Source organism: Mustela erminea, chromosome 9 (assembly GCF_009829155.1).
Source record: "Mustela erminea isolate mMusErm1 chromosome 9, mMusErm1.Pri, whole genome shotgun sequence".
NCBI lineage: Eukaryota > Metazoa > Chordata > Mammalia > Carnivora > Mustelidae > Mustela > Mustela erminea.
The window spans coordinates 53,209,445-53,235,845 of NC_045622.1; the positions used below are offsets into that span (position 1 = coordinate 53,209,445).

The 26,401-nt window shown below is 36.0% G+C and overlaps 1 protein-coding gene across 3 annotated transcripts in view; it reads right to left on the bottom strand.

The window, feature by feature from the left end:
- The window catches only part of ACER3 (alkaline ceramidase 3), a 169,906-nt gene that overhangs the window by 23,236 nt on the left and 120,269 nt on the right, over positions 1-26,401 (bottom strand). For all 3 annotated transcript variants that reach the window (XM_032358656.1, XM_032358655.1, XM_032358657.1), the window contains 4 exons: positions 26,343-26,395; positions 23,881-23,962; positions 20,890-20,925; positions 3,787-3,845 (listed from right to left, as the gene is read on the bottom strand). In XM_032358656.1, the coding sequence (XP_032214547.1) occupies positions 3,787-3,845; positions 20,890-20,925; positions 23,881-23,962; positions 26,343-26,395 (230 nt within the window). The remainder of the gene's footprint in view (positions 1-3,786; positions 3,846-20,889; positions 20,926-23,880; positions 23,963-26,342; positions 26,396-26,401) is intronic.

The window sequence follows — 26,401 nt, forward strand, 5'->3', positions numbered from 1 at the left end:
ATCAACCCTAAAAAGAATGTCTAAGGAAGTTTTCTAAACAGAAAAGAAATGAGGAGAGAAGGAATTTTAGAATGTTAGAGAGGAAGAAAGAAAAATGGAAAGAGTAAAAATATGAGTAAATGTAATACATTTATTTTTCTTTCCCTTTTGAATTTCTAAACTATGTTTATGGTGGGGCAAAAATTGTAATACTGTCTGATGTAGTTATAACTGCATATTTTAAGTGGTGCAGGGAAAAGCACTGCTGTAGGTTAAATTTTTCCCCTGAGAAAGGGTATGTTGAAGACCTAAGTCCCAGTATCTCAGAATGTGACCTTATTTGGAATAGGGTCACTGCAGATATAATTAGTTAAAATGAGGTTATACTGGAGTAGAGTGGGCTCCTCGTCCAATATGACTGATGTTCTTACAAGAAAAAAACCCATGCAAATACACGGAAATACAAGGACAACACCATGGCATGACAAAGGCAGAGATTGAAATTATGTGGATAAAAGTCAAGGAGTGCCAAAGATTGTCAGCAAATCACTAGAAGCTAAGAAGTAAGGATGGATTCCCCCACAGGTTTCAAAGGAATCATGGCCATACTGACACCTTGATTTCTGACTTCTAGCCTCCAGAACTGTGAAACAAAAAATAAACCTATAAATCAATATCCTTCATGACTATAGATGTAAAAATCCTTAACAAAACATTAACAAGTATCATTTGGCAATAAAAAAAATAATTTTATACCATGATTAAGTGGGGTTTATTCAGAATAACAAAGCTGATTCAGTATTTGAAAATCAATCAATGTATTAACAATAATACTCACAGTCTACAGAGAAAATCAGGTGATCAACTGATATTGAAAAAATGATGAAATTGAACTTCCTCAACTTGATAAAGAACATCTACAAAAACCATACAGCTAACACTGCACTTAAGTTAATGGTGAAAGACTGAATCCATTTCCCCTAAAACTAAAAACAAGGCTAGAGAATCTACTCTCACCACTCTTACTCAGTATAGTCCTAGAAGTTCTAGATAGGATAATAAGGCAAAAATGGAAATGAAAAGCATATACATTAGAAAGGATGATAAAAACTGGCCCTATTTGCAGCAAATCTCGGGCATCTATAAAAGTCTTCTAGAACTATTTTCAGAAGGTGGCAGAATACGAGATAAACATAAAGAAAACCAACTGTATTTCTATATAATAGCAATGAACATGTGGACACCTAAATTTAAAAATAAAATGCCATTTACAATTGCTCAAGAAATGGAAACTCCAGGGGCACCTGGGTGGCTCAGTGGGTTAAGCCTCTGCCTTCGGCTCGGGTCATGATCTCAGGGTCCTGGGATCGAGCCCTGCAATAGGCTCTCTGCTCAGCAGGAAGCCTGCCCCCTCCTCTCTCTCTGCTTCTCTGCCTACTCTCTGCCTCTCTTGCTTCTGTGATTTCTCCCTCTCTGTCAAATAAATAAATAAAACCTTAAAAAAAAAATGGAAACTCCAAAATGCTGATAAACAAAATCAAAGAACAATCAAAGTAAATGGAAAGACATGTGTTTAAAGACTGGAAGACTCAACACAGTAAAGATGTGAATTCTTCGCAAATTGATATGTAGGTTTAACGTAATTCTTAAAAAAATTCAAACAAAAATTTTAAATATATATTGTAAAATTTTTATGGACAGACAAAAGAACCTAAACACCTAAAAACAATTTTAAAAAGAACTGAGAGGAAACAGTCTACATGATTTGAAGAGTTGTATTATTTATAGCTACAGTAATCAAGAGTGTGTGGCAATGGTGGAGGGACACACAGATTAATGTAACAAAATAAAAAACCCAGAAATAGACCTACATAAATATATATGAATCATTTTTGAGGAAAGAGCAAAAGCGATACAGTGGAGAAATTTCAGGAAGTCTTCTCAACCAGTGGTCCGAGGATAGCTGGACATTCATAAGTTAAAAAAAAAAAAAAAAAAGACCTTGACCTAAGCCTTATACCTTAATGAAAGTTAGCTAAAAATAAATCATGAACTCAAATGTAAAATATAAAACCATACAAAACTTTTAGAAAAAAAAAAAAGAACAGGATAAAATCTAGGAATCTAGGGTTAGGGAGAGAGTCCTTATATTTGACACCAAAAGTATGATCCATAAAATGAAAACTGATAATTTAGACTTCATTAAAATTAAAAACTGTTTTGCTCTATTAAAGACTCTGTGAAGAGTATGAGAAGACAAGGTATAGACTGGGAGAGAAAATATTAGCTACATATTTGATGAAGGAATAGTATCTAAAATATATCAAGAACTCTCAAAACTCAACTGAAAAAAAAAGAAACAATACCATCAGAAATTGGGTAAAGACACAAACAATCATTTCAACAAAGAGGATATACGGATGGCAAATAAACGCATGAAAATATGTTTATCTTTAGACATCAGGGAAATGAAAATTAAAACCACAATGAGAGATTAGTGCATACCTGTAAGAATGGGTAAAGTAAAAAAAATAGTGACAACATGAAATATTGACAAGAATGCAGAGAAACTGGGTTATTCGTATACTGCTGGTGGAAATGTAAAATGGTAACCCAGCTGGAAAACAGTATGGCAGTTCTGAGAAAAACTAAACATATACCATGACATAATTTAGTAATTCCACTCTGGGCATTTATTCCAGAGAAAGGAAAATTTACATTCACACAGAAACCTAAAAACAAATGTTCACAGCAACTTTATTCTTTATAGTCAAAAACTAGAAACAATCCAGATGTCATTTAACAGGTCAAGAGTTAAACTGTAATACATCCATATCATGGAATATTACTAAGCAATAGAAACGGATGGACTACTGACACACTCAACAAATTGTACTCATCTCCAGTAAATTATGCTGAGTGCAAAAAGCCAATCCCATAGGCTATTATATATACTGTATGATTCCATTTACATAATATCTTTGAAATTAAAAAATCATATAAATGAAGGATAGATTAGTGAATGCCAGGAGTTAAGAATAGGTGGTGAGATGATGGGATAGGAGAGAAGTGGGTATGGCTACAAAAGGACAACACAGATGCTTGTGGCAATGGAATTGTTCTGCATCTTGACTCTGTCAATGTCAAATACTGGTTATAATGTTGTACTACAGTTTTGCAAGACATTATCATTGGAGAAAATAGGTAAAGGGTGTAGGAGATCTCTGTTAATACATGTGCTTCTACAATTACCTCAAAATAAAAAGCTCAATTAAAAAAGAAAAAAAGGATAAACCCATAAATCATATTATTCATTTATTGAGCACATGCTGCATGGCCAGATCCCATGGAAGTTACTCACATGAATATTATTTAATGTTCATAAACTCTATAAAGATTATGACTATTTCCTAAATAATCTTTCTGGAGTTACTAATTCTTTGTGACATTTTCTTCCTTAAATAGTGGTTTATAAGAAGGGTTCTGAGTCACATAATTTCAGAGAAACAAAAACAATTTTTGTTTTTACTATAGGGATTTTTCAAGGCAATACATTAATGTACATTACAAATACTCAAAAGGAGGCCATTATACAATTTTCCTCAAATTAATGTGGAACTTTTGTTTTTATAGGATGCTAATTAACACCTTGCTTAAAAAACTAGATTTCATTATCTTATACCACAATAAATGTTGGCCTGAAGTTTTCTATCAATATCAACTGCTAGAGTTGGGTGTTATTTCAATTTAGGCTATAGATTATTGGTTGAATGTAATCTAATCATACTGTTGATCCAAACCACTTACCATGTAACAATATAAATAGATCGAAGTACTAATGTGAAGACCAACATTCCATACATGACCTGAATAAGAAAAGAAAAATGAAGTTAGTAAAATCATTATTTTTTGGCAAAGTAAGTATATTTTACCTATTAAACTGGCCCTCTCAATAAAATGTAAGTATTTATTATCTTTTGTTACATTTTATTTTTTTATTTTTAATTTTTTTTAATTTTTAAAAATTTTAAATAAACATATAATGTATTATTAACCCCAGAGGTACAGGTCTGTGAATCGCCAGGTTTACACACTTCATAGCACTCACCATAGCACATACCCTCACCAATGTCCATAACCCCACCACCCTCTCTCTACCCCCCTCCCCCGGCCACCCTCCGTTTCTTTTGTGACATTAAGAGTCTCTTATGGTTTGTCTCCCTCCCGATCCCATCTTGTTTCATTTATTCTTTTCCTACCCCCCATACCCCCCATGTTGCATCTCCACTTCCTCATATCAGGGAGATCATATGATTGACTTCATTATCCATTCACCTGTTGATGGACATCTAGGTTCTTTCCATAGTTTGGCTACTGTGGACGTTGCTGCTATAAACATTCAGGTGCACATGCCCCTTCGGATCACTACGTTTGTATCTTTAGGGTAAATACCCAGTAGTGCAATTGCTGGGTCATAAGGTAGCTCTATTCTCAACTTTTTGAGGAACCTCCATGCTGTTTCCCAGAGTGGTTGCACCAGCTTGCATTCCCACCAATAGTGCAGGAGGGTTCCCCTTTCTCTGCATGCTTGCCAGCATCTGTCATTTCCTGTCTTGTTAATTTTAGCCATTCTGACTGGTGTGAGGTGGTATCTCGTTGTAGTTTTGATTATTATTTCCCTGATGCTGAGTGATGTGGAGCACTTTTTCATGTGTCTGTTGGCCATCTGGATATCTTCTTTGCAGAAATGTCTGTTCATGTCCTCTGTCCATTTCTTGATTGGATTATTTGTTCTTTGGGTATTGAGTTTGCTAAGCTCTTTATAGATTTTGGATACTAGCCCTTTATCTGATATGTCATTGCAAATATCTTCTCCCATTCTGTCAGTTGACTTTTGGTTTTGTTAACTGTTTCCTTTGCTGTGCAAAAGATTTTGATCTTGATGAAGTCCCAATAGTTCATTTTTGCCCTTGCTTCCCTTGCCTTTGGCGATGTTCCTAGGAAGAGGTTGCTGTGGCTGAGGCCAAAGAGGTTGCTGCCCGTGTTCTCCTCAAGGATTTTGAAGGATTCCTTTCTCACATTGAGGTCCTTCATCCATTTTGAGTCTGTTTTCATGTGTGGTGTAGGGAAATGGTCCAATTTTCCCAACACCATTTGTTGAAGAGGCTGTCTTTTTTCCACTGGACATTCATTCCTGCTTCGTCTAAGATTAGTTGACCATAGAGTTGAGGGTCTATTTCTGGGCTCTCTATTCTGTTCCATTGATCTATGTGTCTGTTTTTGGCCAGTACCATACTGTCTTGATGATGACAGCTTTGTAACAGAGCTTGAAGTCCGGAATTGTGATGCCACCAACTTTGGCTTTCTTTTTCAATATTCCTTTAGCTATTCAAGGTCTTTTCTGGATCCATATAAATTTTAGGATTATCTGCTCCATTTCTTTGAAAAAAATGGATGGTATTTTGATAGGGATTGCACTAAATGTGTAGATTGCTTTAGGTAGCATAGACATTTTCACAATATTTGTTCATCTAATCCATGAGCATGGAACATTTTTCCATTTTTTTGTGTCTTTCTCAATTCCTTTCATGAGTATTTTATAGTTTTCTGAGTATAGATCCTTTGTCTCTTTGGTTAGGTTTATTCCTGGGTATCTTATGGTTTTGGGTGCAACTGTAAATGGGATGGACACCTTAATTTCTCCTTCTTCTGTCTCGTTGTTGCTGTAAAGAAATGCAACTGATTTCTGTGCAATGATTTTATATCCTGACACTTTACTGTATTCCTGTACAAGTTCTAGCAGATTTGGAGTGGAGTCTTTTGGGTTTTCCACGTATAGTGTCATATCATCTGCAAAGAGTGATAGTTTGACTTCTTCTTGGCCGATCTGGATGCCATCTGGATGCCTTTGATTTCTTTTTGTTGTCTGATGGCTGAGGAAAGGACTTCTAGTACTATGTTGAATAGCAGTGGTGATAATGGACATCCCTGCCGTGTTCCTGACCTTAGTGGAAAAGCTCTCAGTTTTTCTCCATTGAGAATGATATTTGTGGTGGGTTTTTCATAGATGGCTTTGATAATATTGAGGTATGTGTCCTCTATCCCTACACTTTGAAGAGTTTTGATCAGGAAGGGATGCTGTACTTTGTCAAATGCTTTTTCAGCATCTATTGAGAGTACCATATGGTTCTTGTTCTTTCTTTTATTAATGTATTGTATCACACTGATTGATTTGTGGATGTTGAACCAACCTTGCAGCCCAGGAATAAATCCCACTTGGTCGTGGTGAATAATCCTTTTAATGTACTGTTGGATCCTATTGGCTAGTATTTTGGTGAGAACTTTTGCATCCGTGTTCATCAGGGATATTGGTCTGTAATTCTCTTTTTTGATGGGATCCTTGTCTGGTTTTGGGATCAAAACCAGATGATGCTGGCCTCATAAAATGAGCTCAGAAGTTTTCTTTCCATTTCTATTTTTGGAACAGTTTCAGGAGAATAAGAATTAGTTCTTCTTTAAATGTTTGGTAGAATTCCCCTGGGAAGCCATCTGGCCCAGGGCTTTTGTTTGCTTGGAGATTTTTGATGACTGTTTCAATCTCCTTACTGGTTATGGGTCTGTTCAGGTTTTCTATTTCTTCCTGGTTCAGTTGAGGTAGTTTATATGTCTCTAGGAATGCATCCATTTCTTCCAGATTGTCAAATTTGTTGGCACAGAGTTGCTCATAATATGTTCTTATAATTGTTTGTTTTTCTTTGGTGTTGGTTGTGATCTCTCTCTTTCATTCATGATTTCATTTATTTGGGTCTTTTCTCTTTTCTTTTGATAAATCTGGCCAGGGGTTTATCAATCATATTAATTCTTTCAAAGAACCAGCTCCTTGTTTCATTGATTTGTTCCACTGTTTCTTTTTTGGTTTCTATTTCATTGATTTCTGCTCTGATCTTTATGATTTCTCTTCTCCTGCTGGGTTTAGGCTTTCTTTGCTGTTCTTTCTCTAGCTCCTTTAGGTGTAGGGTTAGGTTGTGTATTTGAGACCTTTCTTGTTTCTTGAGAAAGGCTTGTACTGCTATATATTTTCCTCTCAGGACTGCCTTTGCTGTGTCCCACAGATTTTGAACTGTTGTGTTTTCATTATCATTTGTTTCCATGAATTTTTTCAATTTTTCTTTAATTTCCTGGTTGAACAATTCATTTTTTAGAAGGATGCTGTTTAGTCTCCACATATTTGGGTTCTTTCCAAATTTCCTCATGTGACTGAGTTCTAGCTTCAGAGCATTGTGGTCTGAAAATATGCAGGGAATCTCAATCTTTTGATACTGGTTGAGACCTGATTTATGACCCAGGATGTAATCTATTCTAGAGAATGTTCCTTGTGCACTATAGAAGAATGTGTATTCTGTTGCTTTGGGATGGAATGTTCTGAATATATCTGTGATGTCTATCTGGTCCAGTGTGTCATTTAAGGTCTTTATTTCCTTGTTGATCTTTTGCTTGGATGATCTGTCCATTTCAGTGAGGGGAGTATTAAGGTCCCTTACTATTACTGTATTATTGCCAATGTGTTTCTTTGATTTTTTTTAAAAGATTTTATTTATTTATTTGACAGAGAGAGATCACAAGTAGGCAGAGAGGCAGGCAGAGAGAGAGAGAGAAGGAAGCAGGCTCCCTGCTGAGCAGAGAGCCCGATGCGGGACTCGATCCCAGGACCCTGAGATCATGACCTGAGCTGAAGGCAATGGCTTAACCCACTGAGCCACCCAGGCGTCCTCTCTGATTTTGTTATTAATTGGTTTATATAGTTGGCTGCTCCCATGTTAGGGGCATAGATATTTAAAATTGTTAGATCTTCTTGTTGGACAGACCCTTTGAATATGATATTGTTACATTTTAAAGAACAGACTTCTTACAAATATCTTCTCCCATACATAGGCTGCCTCACTTCCTAAATCCTTTATCTTTAGCTTCACTTTAAACAAATGACTCTACTTCCCATTTTATAACAGTATAAATCTGAACTCTTTTACTATTATTATTATAATTTTTAAGAGAGGGAGAGAAGGGATGTGAGGGGAGGGACAGAGGGAGAGGGAGAGAGAGAATCTTAAGCAGGCTCTGTGCCTGCCTGACGTGGAGCTCGATCTCACAGCTCTGAGCTGAAATCAAGAGCCAGAAGCTTAACTGATTGAACTACCCAGGTGTCCCTTGAACTCTTTTAAATTTTCCTCCTAAATGTTTCTGCATTCAGATGCAATTTCAACCTACATTCCTTCTCCCATTTCTCATCTCCAAAGAGATGCCTATTTCTTTTTGATTGATGTTAATATATTCCTGTGTTCTTTATTCTATATGTTCCCACCCACATCTTCCTAGACCTGGCTCCATCAACTCCTTCTCCTCTATACTGAGCACTGAATAGGTACCACTACCAGGAAAATTGAACCCAGTGGGAAATTTTAACTTTTAAAAGTAAGAAATATTAAATATTTTAAAATTGCATAGAAAAGAAATGTACAACTTTATAAGTATTTACAAATCAATAGCCAGGAAAGTACCATTCAGGTAAAAACAGACCCCTGTTAACATTCCAAAGTACTCCATGTGTCTCTTTCCAGTCCCCCTCCCAATCTTCTTAGAGGAAACCACTCTTTTGACTTTTATAATAAATATTTTTTTTGCTTTTCTTTACATATTTACTAACTTAAACTGGTCTCCTAAATATGAATTCCTAAATACTGTTTTTTGAATTTTAATAGACCTGAATTTTAATTTATAATAGAGTAATCGTGCACACTTTTGTTTTCATCTTGTTCTTTAAGATTCAGTTACATTGTGTATGTAGCCATATTTCATTCATTTCTTATATTAAATACTATTTAACTGGGTAAAAATACCACAACGTATTTACCCATTCTTATGTTCAACATTTTGGGGTTATTTCCAGTTTTTACTGCTAGTGCACATGTACACAAATTTATCTAGGGGATGTACCTAGGAGTGTAACTGTCAGATCAGAGGCTATATATTATCAAAATAACTAAAAAGTTTAACTGTCTCCCAGAGTGGTTTTATCAATTTTTACTTCAACTAGTGTATGTTTCTTTTGTGCTACATTCTCACCAACCTATGATATAGTCAGATGTCTAAACTTCTGTCAATCTATGAGGTTTTTTTATATATTCCCAGGTTACAGGTTGAACAATGTATGTTATATTTAGTGATTGTTTGATGTCCTCTATTGTTCAATCTTTTGTTTTCACTTGGTTGTCTATCATTTTATTGTTCCTTTAAGTTTAAAAAACTTTTCATACTGAAAACACACACACACACACGAGTGCTCAAAAGATAAACCTGGTTTGATGATTATCACAAAACAAGTATCTGTACTTTTTGACTTTGTAAGTAAAAAATGGACTGTTGACAGCATACCATAAATCAACCTCAATACCCCATCGTCTTAATCCCTCTTCCCCAAGATTGACCACTATTCTGACTTCTAATATTAGAGTTTAATTTTGCCTGTTTTGAACCTCATTATAAATGGAACCCTATAATATGTATGTATCAAACTTCCTCTACTCAATATGATGTCTGTGAACTAATTCAGCTTGTTATATGAGCTGTGGTGTATTCATTTTCACTGCTGCTTAATATCCACTTCATTTCTATCTAATAATTAATAATGTCTAATAAATTAAATGTAATTTAATAATTATTTTTAAAAAACATTTAAGACTAAATATATTTACTAATAATAGTTCATAAAATTATTATTTGAATATGCATTTTATTTTTATTTTATCATATCTTTCTAATAATGCCTATTTCAACAAATAGGTAATAATTATTACAAAAATGACTTTAGGGTTTTTTTTTGCTTAAACAACAGAAATTCATTTCCTTATATTTCTGGAGGCTAGAAATTCAAGATAAAGGTGCAAGCATGTTTGGTTTCCTCTGAGGGATTTTCTTTTAGGCTTATAGGTGGTTATCTTTTTCCAACATCTTTATATGATCTTCTGTATATAACTGTGTCCTAATCTCTCTTTATAAGGACACCCGTCATACTGGATTATGGCCTATCCATATGACCTCATTTTATGTTAATTCTTTCAAGAACCTGTTCCCAAATACAATTATCTTTTTTCCTATTAATTCCAGTATAATTATTAGATTAGTTTCAGGTATACAGTATCACTACTGTAATTCAACAATATCACAATTGTTGCATCATTATTCGATAATTCTATAAATTACTCAATCCTTATCAAAGGTGTACTCTTGATCCCCCCCCAACTTATCTCACTCATCTCCCCTCCTCTCTGGTAACCAACAGTTTGTTCGTTCTTTATAGTTAAGTTTGTTTGTTTGTTTTCCTTTGTTTCTTAAATTCCCCCTATGAGTGAAAATACACAGCATTTCATTCTGACTTATTTCTCTTAGCAGGTTATACTTCTAGGAAATCTGTCCACTTAAAAAATAAAACTTTAAATTTATTGATATAATGTCCCTCATAATAGTCAATTAACTTTTTAATGCCTCTAGGATTTGATGTGGTATCCTCCTTTCATTTATGGTATTACTTGTGCTTGCCTTTTTCCTCCTTGATCAAATTTGCTATGGATATATGTTAACTTTACTTGTCTTTTTGAAGAAGAAACTTATGGCTTTGCTGATTTTCTCTATATTTGTCTTCTTTCTTTTTTTTAAGGATTTTATTTATTTATTTGACAGAGAGAGATCACAAGTAAGCAGAGAGAGAGAGGGAGAAGCAGGCTCCCCACCAAGTGGAGATCCCGATGTGGGCCTCGATCCCAGGACCCTCAGATCATGACCTGAGCTGAAGGCAGAGGCTTAACCCACTGAGCCACCCAGGCACCCCTATATTTGCTTTCTATTGTGTTCATTTTTGCTATTTATCGTTCCCTTGTTTCTTGAAATATACAACAAAACTCCTCTTTTGGGTCTTCTTCTTCTTTTTTTTTTTTTGGTATACACATTTTAAAGCTAAATATTTGTCTCCAAGTATTAATTTTGCAGAGACCTACAAGCTTTAACATGTATTTATTTATTTTATTTTTTAAAAAGATTTTATTTATTAATTTGACAGACAGACAGACAGACAGCAAGAGAAGGAATACAAGCAGGGGGAATGGAAGAAGGAGAAGCAGGCTTCCCGCCAAGCAAGGAGCCCAATGTAGGGCTCGATCCCAGGACCCTGGGATCACCACCTGAGCCAAAGGCAGATGCCCAACAACTGAGCCACCCAGGCGCCCCAACATATATTTATTTTCATTATGATTTAACTCAAAGTATTTTCCAGTATCTATGATTTCTTTGATCCATGTGTTATTTAGAATTATATTACTTATATTTAATATAATTGCATTACAGTCAGGAATTATATTTTGATTCTAATCCTTTGAAATTTAAGATGCTGTGTGGGCAAGTGTATGGTAAATTTTTGTAAATGTTCTCTAAGGGCTTGAAAAAAAATGTGCTTTTGCAATTGTTGGATGCAGTATTTTACATCTGGCAAGTTTCTTTTTAATTAGTTAATTTCAGGGAGCGAGACTCTATGAGCGGGGAGAGGGGCAGAAGGAGCGGGAGGGCGAGAGTCCTCAAGTAGACTCCCTGCTGAGTGGGAAGTCTGACATAGGGCTGGATCTCAGGACCCTGAGGATCATGACCTGAGCCAAAATCAAGAGTTGGCCGCCCAGTTGACTGAGCCACCCAGGTGCCCCATGGATCAAGTTTCTTAAGCATGTTGTTTAAATATTTTACATCTTATATAAATTACTGAGAGCTATTAAAATAATCTAAAATTATAGATTTGTCTATTTTTTCTTTTAGTTCTGTCAATTTTTGCATTATATATTTGAGACATTACATGTATTAGATACATATAAATTTTAAGTTATTATAATTTTCTGATGAATTGAGTATTTTTTTTTTATTATTTTTTTGACAGACAGAGATCACAAGCAGGCAGAGAGGCAGGCAGAGAGAGAGAGGAGGAAGCAGGCTCCTCACCGAGCAGAGAGCCTGATGCGGGGCTCGATCCCAGGACCCTGGGATCATGACCTGAACAGAAGGCAGAGGCTTTAAACCACTGAGCCATCCAGGTGCACCGAATTGAGTATTTTTAACGCTATGAGGTAAGCCCTTCTTAACAAGAGAAATGCTTTTCCCTTGAAGTCTGTTTTGTTCTATAATAAAGTAACTATCCACATACAACACAATTATGCTTAGTGTTTGCATGGTATATATACTTTACCACACTTTCACTTTCAACCTTCCTATATCTTTATATTTCGTGTGGACTCTTTTATAAAGCCTTGAAATGGCTCCTGCCTACTACTCATAGTCTCTCTACAACAGTAGACTCCAACAAATATTTATTGAGCATTGTGCTAGACCCTGGGGATATGATGGTGTGGAGCAAAGGATTAGTATCAGGCATTGTCTTGATGCAGGGCTGGTTAAGAATGACCTCAGTTTCCCAGCCTTGAATATCACAATTAAGATAAATGGAAAATGTTATGTCTGCTCTGGTTGTGAAGGACTGCATCTAGGTTAAAGGCTTGGGGCCTGCATTAGAACAATATGAAAGGTGTTCATCATAAAGAATGGTAGGAAAAGGGGGTTGTACCTCCTATGTGTTATAATGACCTCCACTACACTTAGCTGTCATCCCTGGCAGCTATACATAACTTATGTGGATGAGACGACAAAAGAATCTGTATATATACATAACTCTGGATCTCCTGATAAGATGAAAATATCATACTTGCTATATTCTCTACCATGTATTTCTTTATAGAGCTAAGTAAACACAGCATTAGATTAAACCTGATTAGAGGTTGATTGTCAGATTAAATCCATAACTGCAGCCATGATGTTCTAATGGTGAACAAGGAAGGCATGATGACTGCTCTCACAGCAATTACAATCTAGTGTGGAAAGAGATAAGTAATCAGGCAATTAAAAATGTAATATTTAATTCTGTGACAAGGACTGTACAGAGTACTTTGTAAGTACATTCGAAAGCCACCTAGACTTATGCAGATCAGAAAGACTTTTATGGAGGATATAATTTTTAATTTTATAACTGAAACATTACTAGAAACATCATTAATAACCATTGAAATATTAAGAGAAGCTAAAAGAGAGGCGCCTGGGTGGCTCAGTCATTTAGGTGTTGGACTCTTGATTTCGGCTCAGGTCATGATCTTGTATCTTGAGATCAAGCCCTTGCATCAGGGTCTGCCTGAGATTCTCTCTCACCCTCTCCTTCTGCTCCTCCTGATCTCCTGTGCATGTGCTCACTCTCTAAAAAAAGAGAGAGAAAGGGTGTGTGTGTGATTGGATCTAGAAGAAAAGTAAACTGGCATGAATAAAAAAAAGTATGTCTAGAATATATTGTTGGAGGAAAGAGTGGGAAAAATGAAGTCAGAAAGGTAAAACCAGAGGTCAAGTCTACCTTTTCAAATCATGTTTAGTTAAACTTTATCTTACAGACAAAGGGAAGTCAATGGAAGTTTCAGCAACAGTGCAACATGATCACTCATGTATTAGAAAGATATCCCTCTCTTGCTGGGTGGAGAATGAATTAGAGGGAGCCAAGACCAATGGAAAACCAACCAATGACGAGGTATTACAGTAACCTAGGTGAGTGATGGGGCCTGAACCAGGGTACTACCAGTGGGAATAGAGAGAAACAGATTAGAGAGCTATTTAGGGCTTGGACTGATAATAATTTGATATGGCAGTTAGAAGAGTTGGGAAAGTCAATGATGGCCTGGTTTACGACTTTAGCAGTTAGGTGCATGGTAACATTTTCCTTGGGTTAGGGAATACAGGAAGAGAAGAAATACTGGAGAGAAAAATGGTGATTTCATTTCTAGGTATGTTCAAAGTTTGAAGTGTCAGTGAGATATCCATGTAGATATCTCTGGGAACAGATGTTAGAAATCTGGGTCTAAATCTTAGAAGAAAAAATCTAAGCTGAAGAAACATATTTAGGAATTAGCACCATAGAGAAGTCAAGGGGAATGGATTGCTTAAGGAGTATGCTAAACATATCAAATAATGGATAAGTTCGAACCTATACCCTGGCAGTGCACTGAGGCTTTTCCAAATTACTTTTCTTCTTTCCACAAGCACCTCCCACCATACATTCTGATTCTCTCCTAGGATCTGTGGCCAGGCCCTGCCAGGGATCCACTCAGTATCCAACCTTTCCTTTTATTTTTTTCTTTGTAGAAGACTGATATTGTTTGGCCGACAATATGTCCCGCTTTTATAAAAGCTTGATTTCACAGTTTCTCCTGCACCTAGAGGTAGTCACATAACCTTCATAACTTTTTTCTGTGCATATTCTAGTATTAGTCATCTTTTAAATAAAAAGATAATGGAGTACATCTTTTTTGCTCTTTATAATTTTCACCTAAAATATTTTCATTTTGATAATAAACTAAATTGCAAAGTAATCTGCTACAGGAGTATCATCATATCACAGAAGGAATATGGGCTTTGGAATAAAAAAGACCTGGGTTCAATTTTCAGAGCTCCTAGTAACTAGGTGAGAAACATTGGACAAATTATTTAACCTTTCTAACTCTCATTTATCTCACCTATAAAATGAAGATGGTAACTTCTATATAGGTTTGTTGATATTTAGTAAGGTAATAGGTAAGTCAATCTATATAAACTATATAAAAGAGGGGCACCTGGGTGGCTCGGTTGGTTAAGCATCTGCCTTCAGATCAGATCATGATCTCAGGGTCCTGAGATCGAGCCTCACATCAAGCCTCACATCGGGCTCCTTGCTCAGTGGGGAGTCTGCTTTTCCCTCTGCTTGTGCACTCTCTCTCTCCCTGTCAAATAAATAAAGTCTTTAAAAAAAATAATAAATTTACATAAATCTGCTTAAGTTCCTGTTTTTCAAATTGTTTATACAGTGTATTAAATTAGAAGGGAGAGTAGTAAAATACTGATGTGTCATGTCTCTATCTCTAGGAGACATCTACTTTGGCAGGAAGATTTAATCAATAGTACTCTCTGAGATAACAGATGAAATTTCATCTGAGACATTCAATTAGTGATTTATCAATTGGCTTAAAGAGGTTCACTGACTTAAAAGTTCTTTTATCTTATTTTCATGTATACTTTTTTTGTTGTTGGTTTCTTAAGATACATTAGTATTTCTACTGAATGTGGCAGGTTTATGGTTTTAGTATAACCCTTGGCAAGGCCATCAAATTAAAGAAACAGCATTTGGCTCTTCTGGAGATGTCTGGATCACCTTGGGTTTTAATACAGTAAAGTAGAACTGTTATCAGTATTTTCTCCTTCATGGAAGCTCATCTGGTTAGCAAGACAATCATCCTGGCTGTGACAGATATTTTTAAAGTGTTTATTAACTCTTTCCTTCTAATTGTGTATCACCACCACTTATCTGTCTAGTCCCAACTCAAATATCTCCTTTCAGAAGCTTTCTGTGATTACCATAGGCAGAAACTTACTGCATCATCTTACACCTTCATATGTATTTTCAGTGTCACACTATTACTGACTGTATTTATTGCCTTGTGCTTTACCTTATATAGTATTTTTATATTACCCTTGTGAAATAAAACCTCTTCTTATTTTAAACATATTATAGGTGAGGAAACTGAAGAACAGGCACAGCATGTCCATGGATAACGAAGCAGCAAGGTTTGAGATTCCAAACTTCAAGAAATTGGAAGTGGTAAGAAATCAAATTCCAAACTCTCAAGCCAGAGTTACTTTATATTAGGTAACAATGCTTTTCCCTCCTTTTCCATTACTTCTAAGATCTTTAAACTTCTGTAAATCTAGTCATAAATTTCAAAACAATTTTTCCAATTACAAATTCCAAAACAATTTTCCAATTACAAATTTCAAAATAATTTTTCTAAATTTCTATACATAATATCAATAGTGATATAAAAGAATGAGAGTGATAGTCTACAAACTTAGACAAAAGGTTCTCAGAAAAAGCAGTTCTCTTTAAGGATGATACCCAGAAACCGATTAGGAATAGAATACAAAAAATATATTGATTCTGGGGTGTCCGGCTTGCCTGAGTAGGTAGAGCTTGCAGCTCTTGATCTCAGGCTGGTGAGTTCAAGCCCACATTGGGTGCAGAGCTTACTTAAAAAGAAGAAAATCAATTCTAATTACTTAACGGGACAGGAAAGGATATTCCAGATTAGACTTTGGGCCAAAGATCTCTTCAAATAAAACATTACAAATAGCGAGAAATACTACTGTATCACAATAGCAGACCATCTTCCTGATTTTGTTTTTCAATATTAGAGGAAATAATACTTTAGCTATATGCAACCATGATATTTTGTAATCCTATCATGAGTCATGTAAGCAGAGAGACTGCACCCTTGTCTGCATTAATAGTGTTTTTACATACTATAAATATTTTTTTTTACAAGTCTATCTTCCTGACCCTGAGAACAGTAATCATGCCTTATTTACTTCGGTTTATTAATATTAATTAGCATTTACTAACTGCTTACCATGTGGTAGGGATTTTATATGCATTCTTTCTTTTTTTTTTTTTTTTCAGCATAACAGTATTCATTATTTTTTCACCACACCCAGTGCTCCATGCAATCCGTGCCCTCTATAATACCCACCACCTGGTACCCCAACCTCCCACCCCCCCCCACCACTCCAAACCCCTCAGATTGTTTTTCAGAGTCCATAGTCTTTCATGGTTCACCTCCCCTTCCAATTTCCCCCAACTCCCTTCTCCTCTCTAACTCCCCATGTCATCCATGCTATTTGTTATGCTCTACAAATAAGTGAAACCATATGATAATTGACTCTCTCTGCTTGACTTATTTCATTCAACATAATCTTTTCCAATCCCGTCCATGTTGCTACAAAAGTTGGGTATTCATCCTTTCTGATGGAGGCATAATACTCCATAGAGTATATGGACCACATTTTCCTTATCCATTTGTCCGTTGAAGGTCATCTTGGTTCTTTCCACAGTCTGGTGACCGTGGCCATTGCTGCTATAAACACTGGGGTACAGATGGCCCTTCTTTTCATGACATCTGTATCTTTGGGGTAAATACCCAGGAGTGCAATTGCAGGGTCATAGGGAAGTTCTATTTTTAATTTCTTGAGGAATCTCCACACTTTTCTCCAAAGAGGATGCACCAACTTGCATTCCCACCAACAGTGTAAGCACATTAAAAAGATTATCCACCATGACCAGGTGGGATTCATCCCTGGGCTACAAGGATGGCTCAACATTCGCAAATCAATCAATATCATAGAACAAGTTAATGTGAGAAAAGAGAAGAACCACATGGTCCTCTCAATTGATGCAGAAAAAGCATTTGACAAAATCCAGCATCCATTTCTGATTAAAACGCTTCAAAGTATAGGGATAGAGGGAACATTCCTGAATTTCATAAAATCTATCTATGAAAGACCCATAGCAAATATCATCCTCAATGGGAAAAAGCTTGCAGCACTGAGATCAGGAACAAGACAAGGATGCCCACTTTCACCACTCTTGTTCAACATAGTATTAGAAGTCCTAGCAACAGCAATCAGACAACAAAGAGAAATAAAAGGTATCCAAATTGGCAATGAAGAAGTCAAACTCTCTCTCTGCGCAGATGACATGATTATATGGAAAACCCAAAGGACTCCACCTCCAAACTACTAGAATTCATACAGCAATTCAGCAACGTGGCAGGATACAAAGTCAATGTGCAGAAATCAGTGGCTTTCTTATACACTAACAACGAAAATACAGAAAGGGAAATTAGAGAATCGATTCCATTTACTATAGCACCAAGAACCATAAGATACCTGGGAATAAACCTAACCAAAGAGGTAAAGGATCTGTACTTGAGGAACTATAGAACACTCATGAAAGAAATTGAAGAAGACACAAAAAGATGGAAGACCATTCCATGCTCTTGGATTGGAAGAATAAACACTGTTAAAATGTCTATACTGCCTAGAGCAATCTATACTTTTAATGTCATTCCGATCAAAATTCCACCGGTATTCTTCAAAGAGATGGAGCAAATAATCCAAAAATTTCTGTGGAATCAGAAGAGACCCCGAATCACTAAGGAAATGTTGAAAAACAAAAATAAAACTGGGGGCATCATGTTACCTGATTTCAAGCTTTATTACAAAGCTGTGATCACCAAGACAGCATGGTACTGGCATAAAAACAGACACATAGACCAGTGGAACAGAGTAGAGAGCCCAGATATGGACCCTCAACTCTATGGTCAATTAATCTTCAACAAAACAGGAAAAAATATACAGTGGAAAAAAGACAGTCTCTTCAATAAATGGTGCTGGGAAAACTGGAAAGCTATATGTAGAAGAATGAAACTCGACCATTCTCTTACACCGTACACAAAGATAAACTCAAAATGGATAAAAGACCTCAACGTGAGACAGGAATCCATCAGAACCCTAGAGGGAACATAGGCAGTAATCTCTTCGATATCAGCCACAGCAACTTCTTTCAAGATATGTCTCCAAAGGCAAAGGAAACAAAAGCGAAAATAAACTTTTGGGACTTCATCAAAATCAAAGGAAACAGTCAAAAAAAAAAAAAAACAAAGAGGCAACCCACAGAATGGGAGAAGATATTTGCAAATGACAATACAGACAAAAGGTTGATATCCAGGATCTATAAAGAACTCCTCAAACTCAACACACACAAAACAGACAATCATATCAAAAAATGGGCAGAAGATATGAACAGACACTTCTCCAATGAAGACATACAAATGGCTACCAGACACATGAAAAAATGCTCATCATCACTAGCCATCAGGGAGATTCAAATTAAAATCACAGTGAGATATCACCTTAGACCAGTTAGAATGGCCAAAATTAACAAGACAGGAAACAACATGTGTTAGAGGGGATGTGGAGAAAGGGGAACCCTCTTATTTCATTTATTTTTAAATTTATTTTTATTTTTTAGAAGATTTTATTCTTAAGTCACCTCTACACCCAACATAGGGCTCAAACTTACAACCCCGAGATGAAGTCACATGCTCTACTGACTGGGCCAGCGAGGCGCCCCTGCAGTACATCCTTTAATCCTCAGACAATCTTAGGAGATTATTATACAATTTTAGACATAGAGGATAATGAGCCCCTCAAGAGCAGAGACACTGTTATTTTATTCACTAGTATCCCTTTTATGCCTAGTACAGCATCTGGCATACTGAAAGCACTTAAAGTGTTTGTGGAATAATGAGGAAACCAAAGCTCAAAGAAGGTAAGTAATTTGTCCAGGGTATACAGTTAGTAAGTAGACACTTGATTTGTATCCAGGTCTGCCTGATTTTAGGTATTCACATTTTTGCTCCACTGCCCCTCTATTTCCAACTTTGAGCTCAGAATTTGGTACTGAGAAGGTACACAGTGGACATCTGTTAAATGAATACTTGTCTTCTACCTTGAGACTACTTATCTACTTCACCCTACCATTTCTCTACTTCTTCACTTCTCTCCTGAGAAGGCCTAGTGTATAACCCATAGTTCTAAGCTTTCATCCTTCCCTCCCTTCCTTCCTAGTAGCAAACATTTACCACTATATACAGAAAAGAAAATACTTATTACTGAAAAAAACACATGAAAGTTGCAGCATGGGAAGTTAAATGAACAGTTTGTTAATTTTATTACATAAACATAGTGTAAAATAGTCTAAAACACAAAATGGAAAATTGATGGACATAAGCTTATAAAAATTAACCCCAAATTTTCATATTTTGGTTTTTTTTGCTCTTATGATTTTTCTTTCTTATAAAGACAAATCAGAAATTTACAAAAGCTGAAGTATACTTAATACACATAAACTTCATCCTCTACACTGTGTCAATAAATCTTTCTTCATAAAGAGGTAATTCCATAATGACATACTCCAAGTTAAAATATTAAGGAAGTAAGGATGTTCTCTCTGGTAACATCTACTTTAGGCTTGCCTGTAGAAAAGCAAAGCACAATAACGTGCTTTTGGAATTTATTTTAAGAAACAGATTTCAGTTAGATGATTATTATCTAGCTGAAGTTTAAAAAGATACAGGAACACTTACTTTTTAAGTAAGCACAAAATATTCTAAAACTGCAAGGCTTCTGATACTCTTGAAATGTGTCCTTATTTATTTATTATTTGTTTGTTTTCCAGTTTGTTAAAAGAATTGTGATAGGAGTCAAATCTAGGTTACAATCCTGGCTCTGCCCCTTAATAACTGTGTAAAGCTGGATAAATTCTTAGTATCTCTGAGTTCATTTCCTTTAAAATGTGAAAAATAATCCTTAATTTGTAGAACTGCTGGGGAGATCAGAGTCTGTGCAGTAATGGCATAATGCCAGGCACATGACAGCACTCAATGAACAATGGCTCTATTTGGGGTCTGCTACTTTATTTTCCTCTGGTTTCATTATGGGATATACTTAAATCATTATTTCCTACGGAAAAGTTTCCTATGTCTGCTCTCCTCAATGTAAATAATCTCCCACCTTAAAAAACTCATAAAATACTAGGAGGGAAATATTTGGGGAATCTTCAGTCTATCTTTTCTAGAAAATGATGTCATAAAAAGGACCTTGTATGTGTATGTACATGAATACTTTGATTTTTCTTATAAGAGCAATGCTACACTTGTATACTGACTACTAAAGACAGCTGGGCCTGGGCACTGGTATCCTTTAGGCACTTGAGTTTGCAAACTCTGTTTTAAACACTTTCATAGGACATCTACCATTTCATTTTCAGAAATTGTATTGCATATAATTTACCAGAAAAGGAAACACAATGCAGGCAAGTACTGTTAAACAATCACGTGTGTAATAATTTTTTAAAATTACCTGATGGAATATAGGCTCCTTTACCTTAAGGTAAACCTACAAAATATTAAAAGAAAAACAGGTAAATGAAGTGCATTAATGAAAGTGAAGAAAACTTATTCTAACAATTCTGCAAATCCCAAATCTCTCTTGCTTCCCTAGTACTGCTACTTAGATCTGACTATAGCCACATAAAACCAATCAGATTAGGTGACCGGCCACAGAAAGGCTAGCACCTTCAGATGGGTCTCCACCAGTGCTAGCTTTACCATGGTAAACAAATTTTTCAGTTATTGTGGATTACTCTGGCCTCTTGCCTTCTACATCAGCATCAAGGAAGGGCAAAGGTACACAGTTACTCATGAGGGGTGAAGAGGTTCTGTTGACAATGTCTATAACACATTTTGTTCTACAACAGAAAGAACACTGGACTTAGAGACAGGTGATAAATTTCAGAGTCTGCCACTTATTTGCTATAGACCTTGAGCAAATCACTTAACCAAAAGACTAAATTTTTCCTAATCCAGATAATGGGAATAATAGTGGTAAGGAATAATAAGCTAAAATACATGAAACAATTTAGCAATATAATGCATGCTCAATAACTGAAAGCATTTAACAAATTTCTTGTGTTTTTTTTTACTTCCCAAACCTCTAACACACTCATCTAGTTACATAACTCACCACCTAAATGAATTTCCAATTACACAAACTCAGTTTTAGGCTCTAATATCACTTGGGTAATTAAGTTCAATGTCTACTGAAGATTTAGCATGCCATTTATTGCCCTGTAGGAGTATATGCCTTTAAAATGACATGGTAGAGAGAAGGAAAATTCAAATCATTATCCTGAAAGGGCTCCGAACACTTATAATACAAAGTCCAAATTTCAAAGCTTTGCATGATCTCACTCCTGACTTTCTGCCTGCTCTCACTGCTCTCATCTTTCCCCTTTCTCATCCTAGGCTCCAGAAAGTATAGTGCTTCCACATATTTAAACATGCTACTCTTTAATTTGTTTAGAAATCCTCCCCTGCTGGCAAACATTCATCTTCCAATATCCAGCTAAAACTATCCCTTTTTCTAGAAGCCTTTCCCGGTCCTTTCTCCATTCAGCAGAAGCAGCCATTCACCCTCCTTTGTGCCCTCACTGACCACGTATAAATGTCATATAACTTAATGGTTTGTTTCTCTCCCCAACAAGGCAATCATCTCTTTGACAGCAAAGCTTGTGCTTTGCTATCTCTATATGCTCATTTAAAGTAGTGCTGACCTCACAAAAATTTTATGTAATTTTACAATTTGGCTACAAAATTTCTTATTCCAGAAGGAAGTTCCTATCCTCACACAATAAAAGCAGATTATTCCCTTTAAGTACCCACAGAACGTTAATAGTAAGATGTTTATGAGACACTATATGTCTGTAACTCTAAACTCAGTAAGGAAGAATGCTTTTCATTTCTGAAATGTGTTGTTTCAAAATATTAACTTCCCTTTGTATAGTTTCATATTCCTACTGCTATTAATAGAAGAAATGCAAAAGGACATGCCTCTTAAAGACATATTTTAAGGCAAAAGAATTATGGAGTTCTTACTGTGTGCCAGGTATTAATTTTCACAACTAATACAAAATGTATGCTATTATTATCTTCATTTTACAGATGAGGAAATTAATACAGAGAGATTAAGTAACTTGCCCGAGGTTCCTAGTTATTAAGTAACTATGTTGCTACAAACTCGGATCTGACTGACTCCCAAGCCTATAATTCTGATAACATCAGTTCTGAACTTACAAAGTGGTCCAGTTTTGACTCTGCCACAATTCTCCACATAAATTTGGTTGGCCAGGCAAGTCACTAAAACTCTCTAGACTTTAGTCTCTCTCTCTCTTTTTTTTTTTCTTAAGATTTATTTATTTGAGACAGAGAGAGGGAGAGAGCACATAAGGAGAGTGAGAAGGAGAAGCAGACTCCCTGCTGAGCAGAAAGCCCGATGTGGGGCACAATCCCAGGACCCTGAGATCATGACCTGGGCCCAAGGCAGATGCTTAACGAACTGAGCCACCCAGGTGTCCCCTAGTCTCTTCTTTTATAAGACTTCCTTTCACCTCTGAAACACAAGGATTCTCTCATGATCATTGAGTACGTAGTTTATATGAAGGACTACACAGTGCAGGGTAGAAGCATAAGGAAATAATGTACCTGTTCTTTCAACCTCCTATTCACCTTCTCAGTTCACTGATACCTAATTTCTGCCTCTATCAATCTATTGTTGACAGTATCCTTATTAGGGTTACCTGGTCTTTTAACTGAAATTTTTATAGGTCAAACTTCAATCTGTATTTTACTCATCCTCTCAGAGGCATCTAACACTGTTACTTCTTCTGGAAATCTTTTTGTACTCTGTGATATTGGGCTCTTTCATTTTCCTATATCTCTGATTACTTATTCTAGGTCTCCTTTGCTGGCTCCATTTCTTCTGCCTGACCCTCAAATGTCAGTATTCCCATGTATAACATAGTGATTATGGTTAATACTGGGTTGAACACTGGCAATTTGCTGAGAGAATAGATTTCAGGGGGTCTCATCTCTCACTCTCTCACACACATACATGTTTGAAGATATGTTAATTAGCTTACCTAGATTAATCATTTCACTATGTATCAAAGTATCATGTTTTATACCCTAAATGTATATACTTTTTATATTTAAAGTGATGACTCTTATTGAAATCTTTAGGCATTATGGAAGTTTGCATACTGACAGGCTGTGAATAGCGAACAAGACAAATAAACTGCAACTTTTAGGGTACAGTATCATAACTGTATACTCTCGTTTATCTCTGTTAAAAAAAAAAAAAGTATTCCATAGGGCTGCATCTTTGGTCATCTTAATGGTTCATGCTATCTATGTGCCAGTTCATCTATTCTCACATTTCTAGTACTACCTATACTCTGACAATTCTCAAACCCACATCACATGCTTCATCTATTAGAAACAAAGTATGACTTACTGTGGTTACTATTAAACTGAATAGAACTAAGATAAAAAGTAGGTGGTAGTTTACAGAGTTCTTCATCTTGAAGCATTCAAACCTTTAAAAAAAAGAGAGAAAGAAACTTATTTTAAAATATATAACTAGTAAAATAGAATGCTGTCTTACCACTTGTATACAGACCTTTGGGTCTAGTGATGCCCATCATTTCCTCCCACCCAAACTCTCATCTCAGAGAATCTGCACCACCTCTAAGAGGCTGGAGAAATCAAGAGAAGGCACCTGGCTTTAACTGGGTCAAAGAGAGGCTCTCTCCTGAAAACCTGGGAGTTTGGGAGTCAGAGACTGAATCAATTAAATGTGAGGAGTCAAAGTATAAAGCTTTATGGATTCAAAGTCTGATGCTGATATTTGGGCAGCTAAACTGAGTGAAAAAGAAGAAGAATGAGCAGAAAAGTGACATGCACGGATGGAAAAAGAAAGCAAATTCAAAGATGAGACCATGCAGAGAAGAAGGCATGGAGAAAAAAGGGTGGGAAAGGTAAGCTGCCCTTGAATTGTAGTCAGGCTGTACTTCCTGTTATTGGGTTTCATATAATTTCCTCATGTCCTCTAAATAAATCTCTCTTAAGTCAAGCTGGCTTGAGTATGTTTCTAAATCTTGCAATGAGCCATCCCTGAGTAAGGCACACTATTACAGAAAATATCACTCTATTATAATTGTCTCTTTATGGATCTCCTCAACCAGACTGTGAACTCTTTGTGTGCAGGGATAAAATCTTTTTCTCATGCGTCTAATCATACCTAATCACTAGGCTAGCAAATACTCAGTAAATGAGGAAATAAGAACAAATATTTGACCATGGGTTAGGTATCCAACCTTTGAACCTATGTTTTAGTAGAAGCAGCAGGAAAGTTCTCAGTTTACTCATTAATTGGCTGTAGGAATTGGACCCAACTCCTATTTCCTTATCTCTACAGAAAGATGGTTGGCCCAGATGATTTCTAAGGTCTCTTTTACTTTCATATTCTGTGACTTGATGACTTATTTTTAAAAAGCTCACCTGAAAGTACTTTTCTAGATCAGGAGCAGTAAACTACTGCCCAAAGGCCCAAACTTGTTTTTGTAAATAATATTTTACTGGAACAGTCAAACTCATTTGTTTACATATTATCTATGGCTGCTTCACTGCTACAGCAGCAGAGCTGAAGAGCTGCAACAGAGATCATAGGCCCATGAAACTTAACATCATTACTATTGTCCCTTTACAGAAAAGTTTCAGATGAGCTTTTTTATTTTATTTTAAAAAGATTTTATTTATTTATTTGAAAGAGAGAGACAGAAAGAACCAGGGCAGGGGGAGGGGCAGATGGAGAGAGGGAGAGAGAGAAGCAAACCCGAGCAGGGAGCCCAAGGCGTGGCTGGATCCCAGGACCCTGGGATCATGACCTGAGCCAAAGGCAGATGCTTAACCAACTGAGGCACCCAGGTGCCCCCACATGAGCTCTTTAAATAATATCACAGAATTCTGATTTTTAGATATCTTTAGACAAAAATATTCTTGAGGTACCTTGGTGGCTCAGTCAGTTAAGCATCGGACTTGTGATGTCAGCTCAGGTCATGAACTCAGGGTCTTGAGACAGAGCCCCACATAAGGCTCCGTACTGAGTGTGGACTTGTCAGGGATTCTCTCTCTCTCTCCCTCTCTAACTGCCTCCCCAACCACCTACTACTTCCACTAGCACACACTCTCTCCACAAAAAAAAAAAAAAAAAAAAGACAGAAGAAGAAGAAAATATACTAAATATACTTGAACTAGTAATAATGATCATACTAAAAAGAGATAACCATCGCATAAGGGGTTTAGAGAAGTTTTAAGCACTAGTGCTATAGAATTAAATGCATGGTTAGAAGGTAAGCTTATTAAATTTGTAGTTCAATTTCCAACTCTGACACCAGCTACATGGCCTTAGGCAAGTCACCTAAGCACAAGTTTTGCTTATATTCTTAGACAAGTTACTAAATCCCTCTGTGCTTCACTTTATCATCTATAAAATGGGGATAATACCCATTTATCTTGCACAACTGGAAGAATTACAGAGGATTTGTATAATACCTACCACAATTACAGGTACAAAGTACATATATATTATTTCTATGGTATAATATGTAACATTTTTATCTATATTCATAACTCAAGGAAATGCAGATTATACAAATTAAGTCAAAATTCTTTAAGTCAGATTTTAGTAAGAGTATCTAAACTGGCCATAGGGTTTTGAGATCATAAAAGTTAATAGCAACATTATTATAATTTCCTACAGCTTATTCTCTACATGGAGATCACAGAAGTAATAACCTTTTACACTATTACAATCTCCCAGTATAATGTAATAGGGTTAATTACATTACTTAATTATGAGGTGAAAATGAATTTTAAAATATATTAAACAATGGAATTTTAAACATAAGCACTTACATGCAGTACACAAATATACAACAGCTGTAAATCATTGGGAGTTCATCCAATAGCTATAA